This window comes from Carassius carassius, chromosome 22, assembly GCF_963082965.1.
Source record: "Carassius carassius chromosome 22, fCarCar2.1, whole genome shotgun sequence".
Taxonomy (NCBI): Eukaryota; Metazoa; Chordata; class Actinopteri; order Cypriniformes; family Cyprinidae; genus Carassius; species Carassius carassius.
This window is the reverse complement of record NC_081776.1, coordinates 5257807-5274336: the sequence shown is the minus strand read 5'-3', so window position 1 is coordinate 5274336 and position 16530 is coordinate 5257807. Positions and strand designations below refer to the sequence as shown.

The following is a 16530-nucleotide window of genomic DNA, read 5'->3' as shown; positions in this document are numbered from 1 at the left end:
AACTATTCTTCCACGACCCCGGCTCTATCCCCATCTCTCTTCCTGTCTTTTCTCCACTAGCTCCCAGAAGGCCTCACTACTGCAAGAAGATAAAGACGTTTGGCCTTCTTCCTGTCTGAGATTTGTCCATTTGTCCCTTTTTGTCTTTATTTTTTGTTTGCTAATATTTATGTGCTTGATTTTGCAAAAGCCCTCTTTGGATGTTTGGTGTCTACAGTAAATATTTGTATATGGATGTATGTATATATATATATATGTGTGTGTGTGTGTGTGTGTGTGTGTGTGTGGGTGTGGGTGTGGGTGTAGGTGTGGGTGTGTGCGTGTGAACAAAAAATGATGTGCAAACTTATGGCATATTAGGACACATACAGATGCACACAGATATATATTCTTGTTTTGAAAAGGTTATTTTCATGCCCCTAATGTGCACAAGGGGTTTTAATGTCCTAGTGCACTTAAAGTTTTCTTTTCAAACTGTATGAGAAAGGAATCGCTTTCTACTCAGACCACAACTTAAAAGACAAAGGCAGACAAATTAAAAAACAAGATAAAAGGCAAAGACTACCTGTCTGTACGAGAGTTAGAGTTATGTGTACGTTGTTTAACTAGTATTTGGAGATTTAATTGCACTTGAATTTTATATTTTGTGGAGAATAAGGAATCTAAGTTAATCTAACTTTTTTCTCAATGTTTTTGTTGTATAGAGATGTTTTACTTTGGGTGTAGAAACATGAAATGTCCAAACTTCCTCTCTATAGAATACAGAAAGATATTATAACCTATCCCTCTCCTGTAAACAGAAACAGATTTCATAATAATCATCTCATAATAAGTTTTTTTTTGCAGTTTAATATAAAAAAAAGTGTTGAAGTACCATATTTCATTGGGTTTGCTTATAATGTTGCTTATATCATGTGTTTTAGTTTCACATGATGCAATGGGTTTGCCATTAATCTGGTTGTTATCGTGCATGGAACATTTGGAGAAATTGTAAATATGGTGATGTTTGGCAAGTCAGAGATTTTATTTGCACTGGTTGTGTCATAAACTCATGGAAATGTACTAGTTTTGATTCAGAACAACAACAAAAAATTCCATTTGGATTAAGAGTCTTACGGTCTGTTATATAGTTCTAACACATATTACATCATAACATATCACCTTTGTGCTGTGCACAAAGAGACATATTTTGCTCTTCTTGTTGAACTGTGGATGAAAGTCAGAGGCTGTTTTTTAAACAGATGACATACCTGAAGTATGTGAATGTTGACTGGCAAAAAACAAAAACAAAAAAAACATAGAGATCAGATCATTTCCCCTAACAAATATTCTATATTTAACAAAAATATAGTTTGAGTGTCTATATGTAGTCCGGGTACAGTTTATTTAATATTATTTGCCAATTTTGTTTAAACTGATTTGGTGATCTTTTTTTTATATGAGTGCGCAAAAAGGGCACAAAAAAATAAATCTAAATGTGCCATAAAGTCACAGAAGGTCATTTTACAGTATTCTGCGTAGTTCTGCTTTGGTATATGAGCACTTATTCATGCTTGTATTTCTAATATCTACATAAGGACAAGGAAACACATTCACTCTTGCATTGAGCATAAATAAACATACCTTCATGCATTACCTAATTACACACAAATGCATTACCTAATCCATATTATTATGCTAGCACAGTAATTTATGATTTGTGAGATAACCACAGGTTATCGTTGATCTTTGTCTTTGTGTGTGTGTGTGTGTGTGTGTGTCTGTGTGAATCACATGTTATAGTCTCATTTGATTAATAAAACAAAGGCCTGTGACTGTTTGAGGCACTGTTACCATTAGAAAAGAAGACGACGAATGTTTGACATGTAAAATCAACAAATACACACACCTCGATGGCTTCACACACATATATAAGTAGCTAATTTCCCCCTCAGATGGAGAGAGTGTCTCAAGACTGCTGCTGGCATGATTTGTAAGCTTTATGAATAGAGATGTGTAAATTATGTACAAATGCTAGTTTTTAATTAGTTCATATTTACAGTAGAAGGAGGCAATATGCTGGGGAAGGTGACAGTCTAACATGTACAGGCTAGTGATAGTATGGAAGGCTTTGATAGTACGCTTCCCATCATGATAAATGACCGCATTACAAAAGAATGAATGAAATCAACCCTAGAATAGAAGATGTGTAGAAGAGAATGTGGATTATTGTTAAGACCTCACTTTATTAATAAAACATTCAAATATGCTGTGTGTTTGTATATGTGTTTTTTGTTGACCTTCCGGGTATCATTTGACACATTTGTTGCTTATACTTATTTTTTCTTATATTAGTTAAATTGGTTAAATCTAAGTGGAGGTTAAGAAAATTAGGGAAAATGACCCTAATGTAACCTAACGGCATTGAGAATGATTTGTTGCCCTCTTGTGGTCATGTTAATATATCCCAAACTATAATGAAGCTGTCTCCCCACAAAGAGGCAGTGTGTACCAAGATTTCTCAAGCAATTTCTAATTTTTTTTTTTAATATATATTAGTTTTTGTTTGCTTTTGCGGAATATTTGAACTCATTTGTTAACTAAAAAGGTTGATATTCGTATTTTCATAACTACCAGACAGGTCAAGACTTATATGCGTTTAGTATATCATTATCTATGATTAAGTTTTAAAAGCTAATGCTACTTACATGCAGGTCAAGGTCAGACAAAAAATGAATCCTTGGTTAGCACAGATATTGATGTAAATTATAGATATATATTAATACAGATATATAGACATCCATCAATCCATTCCCGAGCGAATTAACAAATCCAACTACGGGAAAGGCTCATGAATATTAATTACGTACGTGACGTTTATACAGTAGATGCCTAACTAACTGATTGGTTGAAAGAGAGACGTTGATTCTGATTCCGCTTTGGAACATTTGTGTTTGAGTGCTAAAACCGTCGTTTAATGTTGTATACAACGATATAAAACGTCCAAGCGTATTTTTAAATGTGAATAAAAGTAGCTAACACATGATTTGGCGAAATTATAATTGATTATTATCAACGGTGAAAAATTATTTGGATTATTTTTCTGTGAACAACAAAACTATCTATCAACAAACATGACTAAAAGCTCTTGGCCATAGTAAGATTCGCAAGAGGAGGAGAGAAAGATACAGAGCAGCGCGAAGGGGGAGTGTCTCCGACCGAGAGACACACACACATACCGGGGCACCACGAGACTTCAGTTCAAACAAACCAGCGGGAGCCTCTGCGAACCGGACCCGCTGCGTTTTCACGCTCTTGCCGTTTATTTATAAGGCGTCTTTACCAAGCGCGTTCCAGAAAACGTGTCGGCGTCAGACGCTTGAGTTTGAATAGGTAAGTATATTTCTAGTATGTAGATCAGCACTGCATAGTTTTGAATATGCATGAATATTTATTTAAGGGTGCGCTTTTATAAACGATGCTCGTCTGTTTGGAAAGCGGATACGGTTGCCATAGATACAGTCAATTCCTGAACGCTTGTTAAACAGGCGTGATTATTTTTTTGGCATTGATATTCTGTGTTGCTTTTATTTCTTGTTATCAAATGGATTACAATGTTTATATGGCAAAGCACACATTGTAAAATTAGACTCAGTAAAAAGCTAATATTTATTTAGTTAATTTAGAGCTCTTTTGTGAGCAATGTTACACTAACAGAAATCGTTACAAGTATGTCGGTGTTAATTTTTGTACATGATATCATTAGAATCATGTTTTTAACATGTAGCATGTAGTATATGTAGTTACTTTAAGTGTATATGTTTACTGTGGTACCACCACCACGCTTTTTGTAAAAGTAAATTATGATATTTTTGTTTAGTTTTCATTTGATCATCATTCAAAGCTTTTGTACCACATAGTTTTACTTAGTTTGATTAGTCATCATCTATCTTTATGACTTGTTATTCCTTTTATTCTACATATCTCACGATGTTTTAGGTTTCTTAATGGTTTGAGCACTCATGTTTTTCTCAAGGAGTGGAGTAGAATGCTTTCAGCTTCTCCCCTCCTTGTTATTTCAGTTAGAAAAATAAAATTTTTGCTCCCCTTTCTTTCAGAGGGCTTTTGTGTCCTCTTTTCCCCCCCAGACAATTGTCTCTGTTGTGTCGCATCTTTTTTTTTTTGACATCTTAAAAGTGCAGGGAATTCTTTTGCTAGAAATGGAAATTATGGCAGAATGGTTACCATGGCTTTGTGTAAGATCTCGGAGCTAACACACAGGAGAGTGGGACATACTGCCATCGACCACATATCTGAATGTGGGTTTTGATAATATGCCGCTGTCACCGCTCAAACCTCCCTTTATCTTGTTTCTCATGCCTTTTTTTTCTCAGGTGTATTGTGGCCACTGGTGTATTGTGATTGAGGGGAAGCATGCAGGCTCACTATCCCAGCAGCGGATCTGTACGGTGGGCCAACCACTGAATACGGTCCTGGACCGTCCCAAAGACTTGCACTAAACCACCTGAGCCCAGCTAAAGTGGAAACCCTTTAACTGAGCACCGCAGACAAGTGCGTGTGTGAGAGAGAAAGTCATAGTGTTTGTGTGTGTTGCCATGGCTTTCACACTTTCCGAAATCATGGCAGCCCGACGACAGCAGCAACAGTCGCAGAGAGGAGGAAGAGGAGTTGTAGAGGTGGACGAATACAGCTCCAACCCGACTCAAGCCTTCACCTTCTACAACATCAACCAGGGTCGCTTCCAGCCACCCCACGTCCACATGTAAGAAACTCACATTTGGTATGGGACTCTATGGTCAGCTAGTCCAAAAAGTGTCTTTATTTAGATTATAAGCAGCAGCACTTTAATTTGCTTTCTGACAACATGCTTTGCTTTAGCTGTCAGTTAGCATGTTAAACTTCTCTCACTGGGATGTTTAACACCTTTAAAGCACCGCTGCCACAGCCATGGATATTTAGATGGACATGCTGCTTTAAAAATTATGCATTTTTTTAAGAATAAAAGCATTGTGTTTACGTGTTGTGTTTACGTGTTGTGTTTTTAAAATACCGAAAACTCTCTTTGAAATCACCCAATTGAGAACTGGAGATTTTTAATAATTGTGGGTTTCTTGAAGAGAGCTTTTTTGTTTGACTAATGACTAGGGGAATAATGCCACTGTTGTCTTTTATAGAGCTGCTTTACAACATGATTTGAATTTGTCTCATATTTGAAGAAATTTGCATTATTGTTTCTTTTGCATTTATATTGTGTAAAGTGCTATATTAATAAACGTGACCTGACTTGATCAATCATTCCAGAAACTAACTAGTTAATTGCTTTTGAAAATATGTGTGGTTTTGCACATGCTGTTGTCCATGAGTGGATTTTTTTCATTGTTTCCTTAAGTTATATTTATTCATACTAATTTACAAAGGAAAACAGGTCACAACTATATATCTGCAAATGTGTATGAATGTCTGCGTGTGTGTTGTAGGTAGAGTCTGTGTGGTCGACTGAGAAGGAGATGCTTTAAAGTGGGCCATTCTTATTCAAAACTCTGCTATGTTCCTCAGAGACACGTTTCTTCAAATACAACCGTGAAGCCATGAGGGAACGATTTATAACCTTATGTATTGCCACACCTCTCTCTCTCCCTCTATCTTTCCACAGGGTAGATCCGTTACCCCACGACAGCCCCAAGCCCCCGGGCTACACGCGGTTTGTCTGTATCTCCGACACACACTCGCGCACTGACACTATTCAGATGCCGTACGGTGACGTCTTACTGCACACTGGAGACTTCACAGAGCTCGGCCTGCCCAGCGAAGTCAAGAAGTTTAACGACTGGCTTGGTGAGGTTTTTTTCTCTTCTTTAAGAAACCGTTTGTCAGCAACTTAAGATAAAATCAGATAAAAAATTTTACACAATACGTTTATGGGATCTCTGACTAAATCTGCATACTCTTTAAATAATTTTTCTGCACTGATTTTGTGGCTTTAAATATGATAAAATATATTAAATGGAGCTCAGAGAGCTGCAGTCTTATTCTTAGCAAAAAAGCATATTCAGATTAGCCAAAGTAAGTGAACATGCAATACCGTATGTGGGATGTGTGAAGATCTGTGAATGATCTGCAGAAGCCTAGTTTGTGTACTATGAAAACCAGTACCAGTCCAAAAATACTATTCATTGTAACTCAGATGCAGAACAGCTCATTCTGAACATTCATAGCTTTGTGATGTCAGCTACATTAGATATTATTGCATCTCAATGAATAAACAGCCTTTGATAAAATACTTTTGAATGCAAAAGCCTCTAAAGTCATTTTATCACAAGGAGAATATGGAGGTTTAAGATGTTTATCTTATAGACCATTAGAAGCATGTAGAGGTCATTGTCATGATACCTTTTTTTATTTATAACTTCTCTGTACACGTCTCCAAAAAAAGTAAGAATGGATCTGTAATAAATAAAGAGACTCAGAAGGATGACTGGTGGTGTTTCAGGAGAGGGAATAGAAAGCAGGAGATCTGGATGGATGTATGAAGGTTAGTCAGCGGGGTGCAGGAGATACCAGTAAGATTACGACTCCCGCTCGTGTGTCTCAGCTTCTTTCCCGCTATTGATTCTCCGCTTTCCTGTCTCTCTCTTTCTTTCAGGCACGCTGTCCCTGTGCCAAAAAGGAAGTTCTCGCATTTGTTCTCGCGTTTTGTCTCTGTATAAATATTTATAACGTGGTTCTTTTTCTCGTCTCTGTATCTTTGCTCCTGTGTATCTGAGAGAACTCGCAGCACACATGCTTTCACTCCTTTCTTTATCCAGCAACAATCCTCAGAGATATGATTTACTTTTTACCTCACAATACTTTAAAGTGTGTGCAAATACACACGCACACACAGTCTCACATGGACTTCCTCATATGGTGATGCTCTTAACTCTAACCTAGTCTCATGGCCCTTTTCCTTGTCAGTCATATATATTTTTTTCCTTTTTGCTTCAACGTTGATGTTTTTGCAAAATCTGTTTCCTCTTGTTTTGTTTTTTGTTTTCTCTGGGCTCTTCGAGACCTTTAATATTTCAGCCAGTTTGGGAACTTTAATAATGGAGCATCACCTTAGACCTCAAAGTAGTGATGGTGAATGACAATGCACAGTGTATAAAAGCAACTCAGAGGAGGTCTGGCAGTGCATGAATTTGTTTATTTATTTTTATTGTGAATAATGTGGATCCAAACTCTAGTTATCAGGTATAACAGAGATTTGTATAATAGCTCAGAAAACTTGTGTTATGTGTTATAGTTGTTACTATATTTTGTGTTTTAGCATCTGGAAAGCTATAATAAAATGGTGCTCATGGTGTGAGATACTGGGAATAAACAGTAAGATGTGTCACAGCAATCAAAGATGTCTGTCTTGTGTGTGTTTAGATACACAAAAACATAGAAAAATGGATTGCTGTGGACTAGACTGATAGAGTTATGATCAGTGATATGGAAATACATAATTGGTTGTCTTCTAAAGCCACTTTTTGTAATGTCTATGTAATAATTGACTAATCTGCTGTAATAATGTGGTTTCTTTATCTTCATTTATAGGCTTTCCGCATTTAAAACAAATCATATAAATAATTCGATTTATTAATTGACACTATTGTTCAAAAGTTTGGTCGGTAAGATTTACATCACTCATGATAATATTATTGTTGCAGTCTTTTGACCATTTGACCACACTTGTGAACTGTAGATGTCCATTCTGAGCTATTATTGCCCATTTAATACCTTTTTACATAATGTACTTTTTAAATTTTTTACTCTTTGTGAAAAGAGCTTTTTTGTCTTTTGACTAGATGACAAAAATACTATTTTTTCACTCATGTGAGAAATGATTACAGCATTGTCTCATTTGCCGGTTTGTCTGCCCAAGCAGTTAATTTGAATTAGAACGAAGAAACCATTAGGAAGTACAGATGTTCATGAAATAACAATGCTAATATACGAATGTTTAGCAGAAGTGTTGGAGCGCAGTTAAAGCTGTGTGATTTTAAGCAAATCTGTATCTTCACAGGTCTCCGTGTATGTTTATCAGTCTTAAATCATTTGCCTGCTGAACAACTGTACTAGCGGGAGAAACCGTGTTGGTATCTTCCCTTTGTAACCTTCGGGCTTACACTGACCGAAGAGCATGCTTCAGGATCATTTCTTGGCTCTTTCAAGAACTGTGTAAAGGATATATCTGACATGAATTCCCAGTAATCACAAGTGTTACTACAACCTTTCTGGAGATCATAGACATGGCTGAAATGTGCTGTACTGGCTGGGTGTTTTGCTGAAGAACACAATCAATAGTTATTTTATGTTATGTCAGTGCAGACTCTAGTAGAAGTCCAGTCCAATTTGAGATGAAGTTTGCTTGTTTGAGCTCTTGAAGGTTTTTCACTGTTGTTTTCTGTACGTTTAAGACAATTTGCGCATAGCCAAGGCTGAATTTTTGAGTGTGAATCTGTTTTTGCACTGTTTCTCCTACACTTTTTTCTAAGTCATTATGTGCAGACCAGGGTTAGAGAAGCAGGTTGAAATAGATAATAGCCTATGCTTCTCTTTCTCTCAGGTCAGGAAGGTTCAGTAGTTCTCCCATTTTGTTTTGTCCTGTCCACATTATGAATAATAGATTAGCCCAATGGTGATGTGACAGCTGCGTGGGCTATGTGAGATGTGTGTGGGGTGGAAGAATCTTGGGAAAAAAGTTTACACCTTTCTAACTCCATTTCTTTTTCCTCTCTCTCCTCTCAACTTTGGAGTTTTCCCTCCATTCTCCCTTCTCTGGTCTGTATCTGGAGAGAAAACCATCATGAAACTTTAATGTGCTCTCTCTTTTTCTCCTTTCAAGCTCAACAGCTCTTTTTTTCCCGTTTTTTTTCACCCTGCCATGGGTTTACTTAGCTGAAGGTTTAGCTATGGATTATAAACGAGAAAGCTTGACACTCCTCACATTAAATCTTTGTGTAGTTTTGCGGTTGAATAATTTGTGTCTATGGATCTTTGTGTTTATGGCATATTATTAGTTTAGTACTGTAACATTTTAAAACTTTTTCATAAATGCTTTTCTTGCAAATTAAAGAAGATTGATGCAGATTATACATGGAATATTAATTTAAAAAGTAATAATATGAATAGATAGCCTATATTATTTAATTGTATGCTTTTATTTTTCAATGGAAACCAAAAGGAGACATTTTTAAAAATGAATTTCTCTTTTCCATTAAATGAACGATTCATATATGATCTGTCAGGATCTAAAATGGAAACAAAAGCTCTACAAATGCAGCCCATACAACTCATGCTTTAGATATTTTGTAGTATGATTAGGAGTAAACTGAAATTTTCTAATGTACAAACAAGAAAAGAGAAATGCATTTTTCAGAAAGTAAAAACATTCTGGAGAGGAAAAGCTGAGTACATAATGAGAAAATGTTACCATCATTTCAATTCTCTATCTGTTGTTTTGTACAACTATATCTAGACATGCAGTATTATGTAGAGATTTAGTCTATGTTCTCACCTTGTGCCCTGCCACCTGTGTGTGAGTTTGTGTTTGAGAATGAATTCTTATCCATGGGTGGATGCTGTGTGTGTCTGTGTGTTCCTCTCGTAATACTGTATGTTTACATTTCACATGGGCACATGAAGAAACACAAAGAACACCTACACTGTTTATGTGTTTGTGCATGTTGGCAGAAATATTCTTCTCTCCACTTCTTCAAAGCGTCACTGTTTTCTGTTGAGCCGGGATTATGGACTAAAAAAAAGATCTGAAAAGAGGGAAGAGGGTGAACCGAAGGGTTGAAACAAGTGAGAAGTATGTATCAAATAAATCAAATGTCAGAAATCTGCATTAGAGTCATATCATGCAAAATCAAATCTTCCTTGATCTTAGTTTTTAAATAAAAGCATATGATGCTCTGTCCAAAAAAAAAAAAAACTGATATTTTCTGTGCTTCCTTAACTTCAGTGGCCACACACGTTTGAACTTTACACTTGGCCCAACTCAGATTGTTTTATGAATCTGTTGCAATGTAATCAAGACTTTGCAAAGTAGCTGTTATTGAAGTATGGGATGCTGCAAACTATTTTAGACTAGACCAACAACCCACAGCTCACACATTATAGCATTGCTGCCCATTTTACATGTGAAGAGGGCGTTTATATGGATACTTTAAAAGCATGGGGAAAAAAACAGCCTGTTAATGGTTAAAAAGGCTCCTAAAGTGGGTTGAAATGGTCATGGAAAAATTTCATTTGGGGGCAAAAAAGTTTGTAAAAAATATGCATATTTGTACCCCAAATTCTCTAAATACAAAGGGGAATTCTTTAAAAAAAAATCTACCATCATCTACACTTGATGTATGTATCGGAAGTTTCAGTTAAAGAAATTAAGAAAAAAATTCTTCAGCTGAACGCTGTGAAACAGAAAAGAGAGGCAGGTATTTTCAGTTTTTCATTTTTTAATGTATTGTAGTGACATAAATAATTTATCAACAGTGCATACACTGCAAATGCAACATGACAGGTTTAAACAGAAGTTTTTTTTTTTTTATTATTATTATTATTTGCCTAAACTTGACAAAATCTTTTAATATCATGTACTCTCAATATCTGTGGTTTTCCATTTATATTTCACAATATGCCATGATTAAATTTAATTTGTGGCATGTGTGTTAAATCTACAGCTATGCCGTTGGCTTATATTTTCTCAGTCAGCCAACTTACAAGAAAGTGCACATACTGTATCACGTAGGTGGCAAATGTCTCACACAATGTCTGCATCACACACACAGCGGGAGACAGCGCCCTAATCCTCTTGAATGAGCTCTGAATTTTGGAGGTTGGAGGATTTGCTCCATCAAAGTCCAAAGACCACCCACTAGAACAGAAATGACAATAGCACTCAAATCTGGACACTTCCTCTGGGCTTATACACCTAAAACCCTGATTCTAATGGTCCACACATACACACAAATATGTCAATATGCAGCTCACAAGACATGTTTAAGAGTGAGACGTTTTGTATGACAAGTGCTTGTGTATGTGTGAGTTGTTGAACATGCTATTCTCGCTGCATGTATGTGTCTGTGTGAACGTGCACGGGCCTGCATTCATCCACTTTAATTGCTCTCTTTTTGAAGTGAAAAGAACAGAAGCTGTCTGTCAGATTCACAGTGAAATTAAAGCTATTGCTGCCTTGAAAGTGCTTTTGAAATCAAAGACAAAGGGCCCAAGAAGATAGAAACTAATAACAACAAGCAGCAAAAATGTCCGGATTTAGCGTTTTGGGCTGAAATCGGCATGCTTTTTTCTTTCCCGTTTCCCCGCTCCTTCTCATCACAAAAGCTTTGGGCTCGTCTTCTCCATCCTCCTTCTTGCTGGCATTTTGTATTTGTGTGATTGATTGCTTCCAAAGACTTTTTTTTTTTTTTTTTTGCTTTGTGTTTTTTTAGAGAATGACTCCATTGTTAAATGGTGATTCTCTCTGTAATTCTGCCTTTGAAGTAGTCTGGCCATTTGTGGAATCTATATGAGAGAAAAGGGAACGCAAGAAGGAGAGAAAAGAAAGGCAATGAGTATACGGAGATGAACATATGCACGGGGAGATTTTCACACTTTTGCAGTGCCTACACATGTATGTGAAACCGATGTTGCACAACATAAACACAATACGGAATAGTTATCTTTTTTTGGATGTGAGAACGCACGTTTGCAAATGCCTTTATGTGGTGAGAATTTAGATGAGCAGAAGGAGATCTGGTGAGTCGTGATCTCAAAAAACAGGGTTGTGGATGGCAGGGAAAAAAATGCTAAATTAAAACATTACAAAGCAACTAAACATAAAATGTTGCATAATTAGGATAGTTAAATAAACAGACTTATCGATTTTTTAAAATCCCATCCCTGTATCTTGACAGGCTGTGCATCTAATTGAGCAATATGGTGTTTTGCCACTACTGTATTTTTTTTATATATATATATATTTTTTAACATTTTAGTTTTGTATGCTAAATCAGTTTGAATACAAAGACCAGTTGAGAACCATTGAGGTAAATGACAGTATATAGTTGACAGGGTGATCAGGACCCTGAAGTGAAGCAGAGGGATCTGGGATTTATTTTGTGATAATGAACAGCTAACTGTACATTGTTCATTGTTCTACAACTTTTTACATAGATATTTAGATAATATCTATTATACGAGCAGAAACAGACTGCATAGCAATTACAAGAAATGTGAAGAAATCTGTTGCCTGGTACAACAAAATCAGACTGGAGTATTCCATAGAGCTGTGCAATATAGAGGGTGTATTGACAGCTGTCTGAGAAATTGATGTTGAATTATGGATTTGACATTCATTAGATTTAGAAGATATGAACTCTCTTAAATCTGCTTGGAAATCAAATCATATCATGGTAAAGCAAACGATTGAGCTGGAAGGTAGTTCTTTATTACGTGTATTACAAAAATGTTGAGCAACCATAAAAGATATCAGAGCTTTGCCTCTGGAAGGAGGCTTTAAATCTCCAAAACTCCTGTGCTGATCTTTGTGAAGCATCTGGCACACACACATAAAACTCTCAAATTTTGTCCAGGTCTTACTTTTACATTCATCTCTCAGCGATGGTAAAATTGTGCTTATGGCTGCAGATTTTTAGAGGTGCCATGGAGTATTGTGCATGTGTTAAGTGTCAGACAAATTGCTGTTAAGTCACACATTTTGAACATATGTGTGTGTGTGTGTGCACTGTCATTTTTTTTTTTTTTTTGTAGGTCCTCAAAACCAGCACCCCCCACATCCTTCCCGCCCACAATTTAATTGCTGCTTTTCAAGGACTCGCTTGGCTGCGTATTTGCCAAAACACAAGCTGACTGAACTCTCCGTCACACCTCAAGCCTTACACTTTCTGACGTGTCTCATCTCTTTTATGACACTTTTCAAATAAAGGGAACATTTCCAGATGTTTGCCGTAATTTCGCCTCAGATCGGCAGGGCTGTGGGGAGAGTGATTTGGAGAGAGGAGATTTGTGGGGACAGACTGTCTTTGTGTTTGTCAGGCGTGGACAGGTTCGCTCCCCGGTGCGGTGAAAATTTTATAGAACCGTGAAAAATGGAGACAGAGACGGAATGGGGAGTAATAATATTTGTGCTTTTATTGATGTCAGAATTATGAAGTGCTACATTAATTTCCATTGTTCCAGAGAAAAGCAAAAAACTAGTTTTTTTCATAAGAGTTCTGCATCAATATCTGATTTATTACAAGCTGAAAAACACAAAAATACCCATATCAACCAGCTTAATACCTCAAGGAGAATGGTGTAGCCCACCTTATTGGCAGGCCCACTCAGTGTCTTTGCCTGCAGAAAGCAGCCAAGAATTCCACAGTATTCATCCACCTGCAATTCAAATGTGTTCAATTATGAAATATTTTGGTTAATTTGATTATGATTTTAGCTACCAATAAAATAGTAGTGTCTCTAAGCTCTGTTTAACACTTTTGCATGTTTGAACCATATAAAGTCTATAAAGTCATGGTGAGAGCTATAGCGATATAGATTTTTCTAGTTATTCTTAAGTCAGATCAGATAGAAATAGCTTTTTTGAGTGCATTGTCTATTAAATGATTCATAAAAGTCCTTATATTGTAACCACAAATGACTTGGAAAGCTCTAGAAATTTGTTAGTAAAAAGTGTTGCATTTACTTAACCTGGAAACATTGCATGAATTAATGATGAATAAAAACATAAATAATGATACTCATTTAATGAAGGCACTTCTTCGTGATGGCTGTTTTCTCTTTCCTCAGGCACTCTGCCATACGAGATAAAAATCGTTATAGCCGGGAATCACGAGCTGACGTTTGATCAGGAGTTTATGGCGGACCTGATAAAGCAGGATTTCTACTACTTTCCTTCGGCCTCCAAACTCAAGCCGGAGAACTATGAGAACGTTCAGTCCCTGCTCACCAACTGCATCTACCTGCAGGACTCTGATGTTACCGTCAGGGGCTTCCGCATCTACGGCTCACCGTGGTGAGTCTCTCTCTCACAAGCGCGCTTTCTCAAGTCTTTCTGTCACTGTGTTTGTCACCATATGTTGTTGTGTTGTCCCTTCCCCCTCAAGTCTACCTCATTTTTTGCTCCTTCTTCCCTCATTCTGTCTATTTCTCTTGTTAAAACTTCTTTTGCCAACCCTACATGTCCTGCAGTTTACCTCTGTGCCAGTGTGTGTGAATAAGTGTGTTTGTGTGACTTGTAGGCCCTGAGTTCTATGTATAATCACAGATGTATTGTAACTGCATGCCAGGTAATTGTTTTTTTTTTTTTTAATGAATTTGCTTGCACAACAGCGTCTGTGGGTGCATTTTCTAAACTTGTAGGAGCAAAAACGTCCTTACGAGAATAGTAAAACACAATGAAACCACATGGAGGTGTCGCTAAAATGAAAAACAAATCCGTAAAGGGGCTAAATTATGTTTTCTTTTATAACTAAAAGGTGTCTCTAGTAATTCTGGGTTTAATATGTTTATATTAAAAGCAATAAATGTGAAAGATAATTAATCAGAAATAGATATTTCAATAATAATTCTAAAGATAATAATAATAATTATTATAATAAAACTAAGAATTATTATTAGTTTATAAGTTTCAATAATTACTTGTTAATACTACTGCTCCTCCTCCTACTACTATTATTATTATTATTTCTAATATATTTATTTATATTATGATATATTTGTGTGTGTGTGTGTGTGGCCCATCTAAGGTGTGTTCACTTACAGACGGCTTCTGCAAATATTACAGTAAGCCCTTATAACATCAGAGTTGATAAATATGCATTTTTGTGTGTGTGTGAGTGTGTGGCTTGTCAAGCTGATGGTGTTTACAACAGTCATGAACTCGTGAGCTAGATTAAAATCATCTAGTACTAATCCACTCCGATATGTCCTGACAGAAATCCTCATCTCGTGCCAGCATGCTTGTGTGTGTGTGTGTTTACACCATGCGGACCTAATAAAACCACTGAGATCTGGTAATAGCATTCCACCACAGGGGAAGACAGACAGAAAGTGTGTCTGTGAGCTTCATCTCCCTCTTTGTAGGTGCTACATTCATTTCTGGGGCAAAACTCATCTCCATGGAGGTTTTAAGTCGCTGGATTTATGGGCCGAGTCCTGCATTGCTGCGGGCGATGGCTGCTTGTGATCTTTGCAGGGCTGCATCGCTCAGTAGAGTTGTCAATCTTCTTATCATTTCATTTCTATCTTTTTGGCTTCTTCATCTGCTGCTCTGTTGCTAAAGTTTTCTATTGAGACGGTATTTTAAAATGTATTAAGTGTCAGTGTTATTCCAAATGGTAGGAAACATATTTGGTACCTTGTTTTGGCCAGATTTTCATAATTGCATGTATCCTTCACAGAGGAAACAATCTCAGAAGGAATTAAGAAACATGATAATCCAAGAATGAATTGGGGAAAAATGTATTCCAAATCAATCACTTATGAAGTTTCATTTAATTTACGATGGCCTCTTAGAAAGCAGCTTCCTAGTCAGAAGTTATAAGGCAGTAGGTTTTGGAACTGAGTTTATGTTGTCCATATAACTACAAGTTTAGTGGAGACCACAGCAACATCAATTCACTTCTCTTTATCTCTCTCTTATCAAGTTCTTTTTTGCCTTTCACTCTATCTGCATTGTCAGAAAAAAATTGTTAAATTTGAACCTTCAGGAGTACAAAAGCTAGTCACTGGTACAGGACTCCTTTTGTGCCTTATCTACCACTAAAGGGTGCATATTGGTATTAATATACATCCTTTAGCTGTAAATCAAATGTTTACCTTTTGACGGTACTGCCTCAGTTATAATCTTTTGTAACCCTAAATGTACAATATTTGTACTTTATTAACAGTGCAAGTGCATTTTTACATGCAGTCAGTGAGAGCAGTTCAAACTCAGTTTAGTCATTTTTTACAAATTCTTGTGTTCAAGAACAACTTCAGCGCAACGGAAGGAAACAAAATGCAGAGGTCTTGAGTAGAAGCATCAGGACCATATGCACCTGCTCTGATTTATTTAGCAAAGTGCAATTTAGCAAATTGTGGTTATGATTTTTTTAATATATATTTTGGCCTGCACAACAGTGTGTGTTGGTGTTTTTTCTAAACTTGCAAAAATAAATAAATAAATAAATAAATAGTAAATGCAATTAAATCACATGGAGATATTGCCAAAAAAAGAGAGAGAGAGAGGGATTTGTTTTATGATTTGTCTCTAGTAATTGTAATTTCTTCATATTAAAATGACATAATACAAAATAAATGTAAAAGATAAGTCATCACAAAGATATATTTTAATATAACAAAGTATCAGTAATTAATAATTGTTATAAATATTTTTAAGTAGCAGTTATTGTTATAGTAATTTTATTTATTTCTTTGTTTATTTTATAGGATTTGTTTTTTAAAAGTTTATTATAGAGGTAGGGAATTATTATTATTATTTTT

General features: G+C 36.2%; 1 protein-coding gene across 1 annotated transcript in view; it reads left to right on the top strand.

Moving 5' to 3' along the window:
• The first annotated feature begins 3118 nt into the window (after nt 1–3118).
• The window catches only part of LOC132098765 (metallophosphoesterase domain-containing protein 1-like), a 31806-nt gene continuing 18394 nt past the window's right edge, over nt 3119–16530 (top strand). Inside the window, exons 1-4 of the mRNA XM_059504932.1 lie at nt 3119–3372; nt 4374–4762; nt 5654–5835; nt 13834–14059. Coding sequence (XP_059360915.1) covers nt 4596–4762; nt 5654–5835; nt 13834–14059 — 575 coding nt within the window. The 5' untranslated portion in view covers nt 3119–3372; nt 4374–4595. The remainder of the gene's footprint in view (nt 3373–4373; nt 4763–5653; nt 5836–13833; nt 14060–16530) is intronic.